This window comes from Mustela nigripes, chromosome 14, assembly GCF_022355385.1.
Source record: "Mustela nigripes isolate SB6536 chromosome 14, MUSNIG.SB6536, whole genome shotgun sequence".
Taxonomy (NCBI): domain Eukaryota; kingdom Metazoa; phylum Chordata; class Mammalia; order Carnivora; family Mustelidae; genus Mustela; species Mustela nigripes.
Window position 1 is genome coordinate 64715141 of NC_081570.1, and position 7797 is coordinate 64722937.

The 7797-nt window shown below is 37.6% G+C and overlaps 1 protein-coding gene across 4 annotated transcripts in view; it reads right to left on the reverse strand.

Moving 5' to 3' along the window:
* Positions 1 to 7797, reverse strand: part of USP33 (ubiquitin specific peptidase 33) — a 58118-nt gene that overhangs the window by 38212 nt on the left and 12109 nt on the right. For 2 of the 4 annotated variants that reach the window (XM_059375181.1, XM_059375180.1), the window contains exons 2-5: positions 3787 to 3918; positions 3540 to 3593; positions 2170 to 2232; positions 197 to 349 (exon numbers count right to left, since the gene is read on the reverse strand). In XM_059375181.1, coding sequence (XP_059231164.1) covers positions 197 to 349; positions 2170 to 2232; positions 3540 to 3593; positions 3787 to 3867 — 351 coding nt within the window. In that variant the 5' untranslated portion in view covers positions 3868 to 3918. Of the gene's footprint in view, positions 1 to 196; positions 350 to 2169; positions 2233 to 3539; positions 3594 to 3786; positions 3919 to 7797 lie in introns of those variants that run through there. The other 2 variants (XM_059375183.1, XM_059375182.1) reach the window with 2 other exon arrangements.

The window sequence follows — 7797 nt, forward strand, 5'->3', positions numbered from 1 at the left end:
ATCTTACCATAACCTATTACTCTACAAAAGAACAAAGGCTAGCCTTAGTGTTTCAATCAAGAAAAAAAATGCATATTACATAAATTTTTCAAGTACAAATTAGGTACAGTTGTTTTAAATTTCAACTACATGATAAATTCTGAAATCACTACCTGAAAATGTATGATACTTTAGTTAAATAAAGTTAGATTATTACCTGGACATTGTTTTCTTGTGTTTGCTGAAGTGATCTTACATGAGGCAAAGAAGGCTGAGTTCCTAATTTCCTATCCAAAAATACTTCTTTGCTGCAAGCATAACACCATACTCGAAGAGTGGTAAGGTTCACAGTTAGATAATGCTTTGTCTCCTATATAATTTACAGGAGGGGAGAAGAGGAAACAAAATTAGAGAGAGCTGAAAACACTTCAAAAGATCAGGGGCGCCTGGGTGGCTCAGTGGGTTAAAGCCTCTGCCTTCAGCTCAGGTCATGATCCCAGGGTCCTGGGATCGAGCCTCGCATCAGGCTCTCTGCTCAGCAGGGAGCCTGCTTCCCCCCTCTCTTTAAAAAAAAAAAAAAAAAAAAAGATCATATAAGGGGGCACCTAACTGGCTCAGTTGGAAGCATGGGACTCTTATCTCAGTGTCATGAGTTCAACCCCCATGCTGGGTGTAGAGATTACTAAAAAAATAATAAACTTAGGGGCAGCAGGGTGGCTCAGTGGGTTAAAGCCTCTGTCCTCAGCTCAGGTCATGATCTCAGGGTCCTGGGACTGAGCCCTGCGTCAGGCTCTCTGCACGGCAGGGAGTCTGCTTCCCTTCCTCTTTGTCTGCCTGCCTCTCTGCCTACTTGTGATCTCTGCCTGTCAAATAAATAAATAAAATCTTTAAAAATAATAAGAAGAATAATAAACTTAAAAATCATTTAAGAGGGGTGCCTATTTGGCTCAGTCGGTTAAGCATCCAACACTTGGTTTTGGCTCAGATCGTGATCTCAGGCTCATAAGACTGAGCACTGCATCCAGCTCTGTATTCAGTGGAGTCTTCTCTCCCTCTGCCACTCCCCTCATTCGCTTGTGCTCTCTCTCTAATAAACAAATAAATCTTTTTAAAAACCATAGGTAAACTGCTGGCCTTTGACAAATAACAATATACTCAAAAGAGTTAAAACTGGAACACCAAAAACACATTCTTTTGGTAAATTGCTCAAGTGCAGTGAAAAGTAACCCTACTCTAGGAATTATTCTATTGTCATTTTTTTACCACTGTTCAACATGAAGACAAACACAAGAGTAAGACTCTGCTTTACAGTTAGCAAGTAAGTGTAATATAAGAAAATAATTGACAAAAGCATAGTAACTATTCCAGAATATCAGAGTGGCAAACGAATGAGCCCAATGACATAAGTCAAAGCAAAAAACAGCTCAAGGAATAGTGAACGTGTGATCTTGCATATATAAATCTCCGGCCTTTGTAGGTACAATGTTGCCTGAGAGCCTTGGGATATTCAGGCTTAATTAATTCTCTTGAAGAACCCTGACTGAGAATAATTGACGTGACAGAAATATCAATGTGAAAAAGCCAGTTCATTCTCAAGAAACTTGCAGTCTAGAATGGGAGTTCTACCTAATACTAAAAAGAGGCATGCTAGAATTACAGACAAGCACCAAACCCCAGGGTGAAGTAGAAAGGGAACTCTAGTTAAGAGGATAGGCAGGAGAAGGTAGTAAGAGTTGAGACCTGAAGTTAGCCAGGCCCCATCACAAGCAGAGGCATCCACTCAACTTCAATCTTCACAACTCCTAAAATTACAACTATCATCTTCATGTATCAGGAGGCATACTTCTCAAATCATTACTCTCTTAATTACAACCCCAATCTAATAATGATCTTAGCAATCCCCCTCCCCACCTTTTAAAAAGTATAAGCTAACACCTCTATATGAAAAAGGGCAAAATTTTGAACTAAAACTTGAAATAATGTTATATTTGCTTTCCCTTTCCTTAAGGTTCTCCTTAAAAAATACCCTACCTGAAAATTTTCTATACACAGGGTGATATATGCCATTGTTGAATCACTGTATTATATACCAAAACCTAATACAACACTATACTTCAACCGGAATTAAAATAAAAACTTAAAAAGCAAGCAAGCAAAGAAATAAATAGAAAAAAACCTTCTATATCATACCTGAGAATGTATGGTGCTGTGATCTACTTGGGATTCACCACAACCAACATATGAACATCTATTCTGTAAATAATTACACAAGAAGAAAAATAAAGCATTTTATAACATGTATAAATGTATAATAACACTGCAGTTACAATTAAGTTTTGATTACAGGTTTTAACTTCATGACTAAGTGGCTTTACACAGTCAATTATTTTAACAAAAAGGTATTGGGAAGAGAAGAATAAAATGAGAATATTTCTAAGCTAAAAGCTATGTCACCTCTAATAAAGGCAAGCGCAAAATATTTTAATGATTTACTAAAATTCTGCAAAAGCACCACAAGTTAAAAACCCAAAGTTTAGGGGCACCTGGGTGGCTCAGTGGATTAAGGCTCTGCCTTTGGCTCAGGTCATGGTCTCAGGGTCCTGGGATCGAGCCCCACATCGGGCTTCCCCCCCACCTATCTCTGCCTACTTTCTCTGTCAAATAAATAAGTAAAATCTTAAAAAAAAAAAACAAAAACACCAAAGTTTAGTTTAATTTTTATTATTATCAGTAATGCTCTTTTTTTTTTAATTTTTTATTTTTTATAAACATATATTTTTATCCCCAGGGGTACAGGTCTGTGAATCACCAGGTTTACACACTTCACAGCACTCACCAAAGCACATACCCTCCCCACTGTCCATAATCCCACCCCCTTCTCCCAAACCCCCTACCCCAGCAACCCTCAGTTTGTTTTGTGAGATTAAGAGTCACTTATGGTTTGTCTCCCTCCCAATCCCATCTTGTTTCATTGATTCTTCTCCTACCCACTTAAGCCCCCATGTTGCATCACCACTTCCTCATATCAGGGAGATCATATGATAGTTGTCTTTCTCTGCTTGACTTATTTCGCTAAGCATGATACGCTCTAGTTCCATCCATGTTGTCGCAAATGGCAAGATTTCATTTCTTTTGATGGCTGCATAGTATTCCATTGTGTATATATACCACATCTTCTTGATCCATTCATCTGTGGATGGACATCTAGGTTCTTTCCATAGTTTGGCTATTGTGGACATTGCTGCTATAAACATTCGGGTGCATGTGTCCCTTTGGATCACTACATTTGTATCTTTAGGGTAAATACCCAATAGTGCAATTGCTGGGTCATAGGGCAGTTCTATTTTCAACATTTTGAGGAACCTCCATGCTGTTTTCCAGAGTGGCTGCACCAGCTTGCATTCCCACCAACAGTGTAGGAGGGTTCCCCTTTCTCCGCATCCTCGCCTCTTTTTAAAGTATATTCATTTATGAAATATTTTAAGTGTCAAAAAATCTTATTTACCTTATTCAGATATAAATTTTTATAATACTAAACTTTTGGAAAGAAACTTACATACCTCCAGGCATGCCCAAAGATTTGGTCCTCTGACTTTACAATCCTGACAAGTACCCTATGAAACAAAAATCACATAGACAACATTATCATTATATTGACACAGCGAAATACATATAATTGACTAGTAATAGTACAGAAAAAAATTAGAGCTTATGAAACAGAGTATTGTAGTAATTTACTTAGAAAATACATATCTGGGAGAAAAATCAATCTAATTTTGTAAGGAAGGAAAAAACCCTGTATCTTACATGAGATTTTTGTATTAAGTCTTCTTTTGTTATTTCACCAACTGAATCCAAATGCAGACAATGGTTTCGAAAAGCTGCCATTTTGTTAGAAATTTTTTCCTGTCTCCCAAGTATTTCCAAATGAGGTAATACCTACAGGACAAATAGCCAAAAAATATTAATTAAAAAATGCTAATATATTAAAAACGATTAAAATAAAGGACAGGGTGCCAGGGTGGCTCAGTCAGTTAAGGTCTGCCTTTAGCTCAGGTCATGATATTGGGGTCATGGGATCTGGATCAAGCCCTGCATCAGGCTCCCTCCGTGGGAAGTCTGCTTTTCCTTCTCCTTCTGTCCCTCCCCTCAACTTTTGTGCAAGCATGGGCACATGTGCTCTCTAATAAATAAAATCTTAAAGAAAAATAAAAATAAACAAAGGCTAAAACAGTAAGTACATGTGTTTACAAGTCTACCCTAGAATATATTTTTCAAATATACTTACTTTCAGAATTTAAGCGCACACTGACAATTTCTCTACAAAATTAACATTTTATTAAAACTGATACCTATGGGGGTGCCTGGGTGGCTCAGTGGGTTAAAGCCTCTGCCTTCGGCTCAGGTCATGATCCCAGAGTCCTGGGATCGAGTCCCACATTGGTCTCTCTGCTCAGCAGGGAGCCTGCTTCCCCCTTTCTCTCTGCCTGCCTCTCTGCCTACTTGTGATCTCTGTCTGTCAAATAAATAAGTAAAATCTTAAAAAAAAAAACAAAAAACTGATACCTATGTGTCAATGTAAATTTGTTTCTGCATTATTTTTGCTACTTTTCCCTTTCTCTCTCCCACTTCACATTTTAGAATATAAATAAAAGGGGGAACGTTTGAGTTATTCAAGTAGTTGTAACCTTTTTTTTTTTTTTAAAGATTAACCCATAGGCTAAAACAGGAATTAAAGGGAAAGAATAGTCAAATGGAAACATTTGTTTTCATACTAGCAGCAGCCCCTAGTAATGATATAAATGAAACTATCTGGTATGTTAAGAATATACCAAGATGGTCACAGATCAGAATTTCTCAACATTGGCACCACTAACATTTTAGACCAGATCTTTGTTGTGGGAGTTTGTACTGTGCATTGTAAGGTAGTTAGCAACATTCTTGCTTCTACCCTTAGATGCCAGAACACCCTCACCATTCTGAGCTTTAGCAACTACAGTATAAAATTATGTCCTCAAAGGGACAAAATCGTCCCACGGTAAAAACCACATTATCACAAGATCCTTTCAACAACCCTGAGGCAGAGTACCATTATTATCTTCATTTCACATACGGCTAAGAGAAGCAAATCTGACTGACTTCCCATTGTCAGCACTTGGCAGAACAAGGATTTCAATCTACCTATGTATCTCCTAGATAGGAGGAAGACTCTGAAGTCAAATAGAATTGAAGATACCAATAAGAGCAGAATGGCATTACTAACTTATGGGGGTATTTGAAGGATTAAATGAGGTAGTACATGTCAAGTGTGTACATACACACACAACTATACATACACAAGGACATAAAATTTCATTAGGCATTCTGCAGCATCTCGTTATATACTTTTTTTATATGACCAGTAAGGTCTCATACCTGTCTTCCCCATAAGACCATAAGTTTAAGACTCAATTTCCCATAGAAATTACAATTTTCCTAATATTCTTCAGGAATTTCCTCAACTCCATTAAACTAAACAGAAGGCAGAAAGTTACCAATATACTTAAAGACCTCTAAGATATCACAATATTACAAATATAACTGAGAAAAAGAATGCTAGGAATATTACAATGTCACTAAATTTTATCTAACTCCACTGTAAATCTAATGAATCATGGAGCTAACTGACATATAGCATTCTATACATAGAAATCTTCTGATTGGTTCAAGTAAAGTGAGTGATTTCCAAGTAAAAGTCTCAAGTTTAAAATTCTATACTTCTAGATCTTCTTTGAATGTACATTCTTAATAATAAGGCTTTCCATGCCCTTGGTTTATCTTTGGGTTTTCAGAACACTATTTGGGAAAATATAAGAACTTACTAGGAAAGAATAAACACTTATAAATGCTAAAATATTACCACATTACTAAATAAATTAAACAAAAAGTTTCAATTAAATAAAATAGTCCAAAATTATCTTGCAACCTATAAAATGCAAAGGAAATCACCCTGGGGGTTAATAGTGAATAAACAGTTATTTCTAAACATATTATTACATAAAATTAGGGATGCCTAGATGGCTCAGTCAGTAAAGCATCTGACTCTTGATTTCCACTTAAGTCATGATCTCAGGATCATGAGATCGAGCCCTACATCAGGCTCCACTCTCAGCAGGAAGTTTGCTAGAGATTCTTTCCCTCTGCCCCTCCCCATGCTTATGTGTATGTACATGCACTTGCTTTCTAAAATAAGAGGTTGTTAAACATTACATTATTACATAAGATTAAACAGCCATACTCCAGACTTTCAGATGCATGAAGCTAAACTTAAAATAACTGTTAATATTTTCCATTTCCTACTTACGTTTTAGGATGTTTGGTAATCTTCCCCACCTCTCACTTCCTTTTGTGCTTAGATATTTCTTTCCTCTCAACCAATTATCTCTACTGCCAGCCCATTATGGAGTAACAGGAAATAGATTTACACTCTCACCTTAATAAACTAAAAAGCCAGACAATGTATATAAAACAATGGTTATCAAACATCAGACAATAGGCAACATGGCAACTACCCCACCTTACTGCCTAGAAAGAACTTCTAGGCCATAGTATATATAGGAGAAAACAGAGTCCAGCAATCCCCTTGAGTTGAAGGGACAGAGCTGAAAATGCAGAAAGGCCAAGGGGGCTAGAATTCATAAGGCAGAGTAACAGAGAAGAAACAACTAAATAAACTCAAGAGATTTGTAGAGGGCTACTGTTAGGTTTTCAGCTGAGAACTGATAAGCATGCATGTACATGTGACTAAACTACCCTAAGCAAGGGAAAGTACTGGAAGGGAATATGTAGAACAATCCTCACAGCCAACACAGATTTGTCTGTGCCCCCCGCAACAGTAACAGTTTAAAGCCTTCATAATATAGAAGGAATAAAGTACTCAGAGGGGATTTCCTCAGTAATAGGAAATAAAGTACCCCTAGACTAAAGCTACTTTTGTTCTGCCTTTTAAAAGCTCAAAACAAGTATTACTGTGCCAAACTACTCCCAAGACACTTAACTGTGTCCCAGAACAAACCTAAGAATATTTAAAGAAATTAAAAAAAAAAAAAAAAAAAAAACAGGGGCGCCTGGGTGGCCCAGTGGGTTAAAGCCACAGCCTTCGGCTCAGGTCTTGATCCCAGGATCCTGGGATGGAGCCCCACATCGGGCTCTCTGCTCGGCAGGGAGCCTGCTTCCTCCTCTCTGTCTCTGCCTGCCTCTCTGCCTACTTGTAATCTCTGTCTGTCAAGTGAATAAATAAAATCTTAAAAAAAAAAAAAAAAACAGCACCAGACAATACAGTAATAATGGCAATGCCTGGCATCCAATAAAAATTACAAGACAGGAGGGGCGCCTGTGTGGCTCAGTGGGTTAAAGCCTCTGCTTTTGGCTCAGGTCATGATCTCAGGGTCCTGGGATTGAGCCCCGCATTGGGCTCTCTATTTGGCGGGGAGCCTGCTTCTCCCTCTCTCTACCTGCCTCTCTGCCTACTTGTGATCTCTCTCTGTCAAATAAATAAATAAAATCTTAAAAAAAAATTATAAGATAGGAATGCAAGCTGGTATAGCCACTTTGGAAAACAGTATGGCATTTCCTCAAAAAGTTAAAAATAGAGCTACCCTATGACCCAGCAATTGCAATACTAGATATTCACCCCGAAGATACAAATGTAGTGATCCAAAGGGGCACCTACACCCCAATGCTTACAGCAGCAATATCCATAACAGTCAAACTATGGCAAAAGCCAAGATCTCCAACAGATGAATGGATAAAGAAGATGTGGTATTAAAAAAAAAAAAA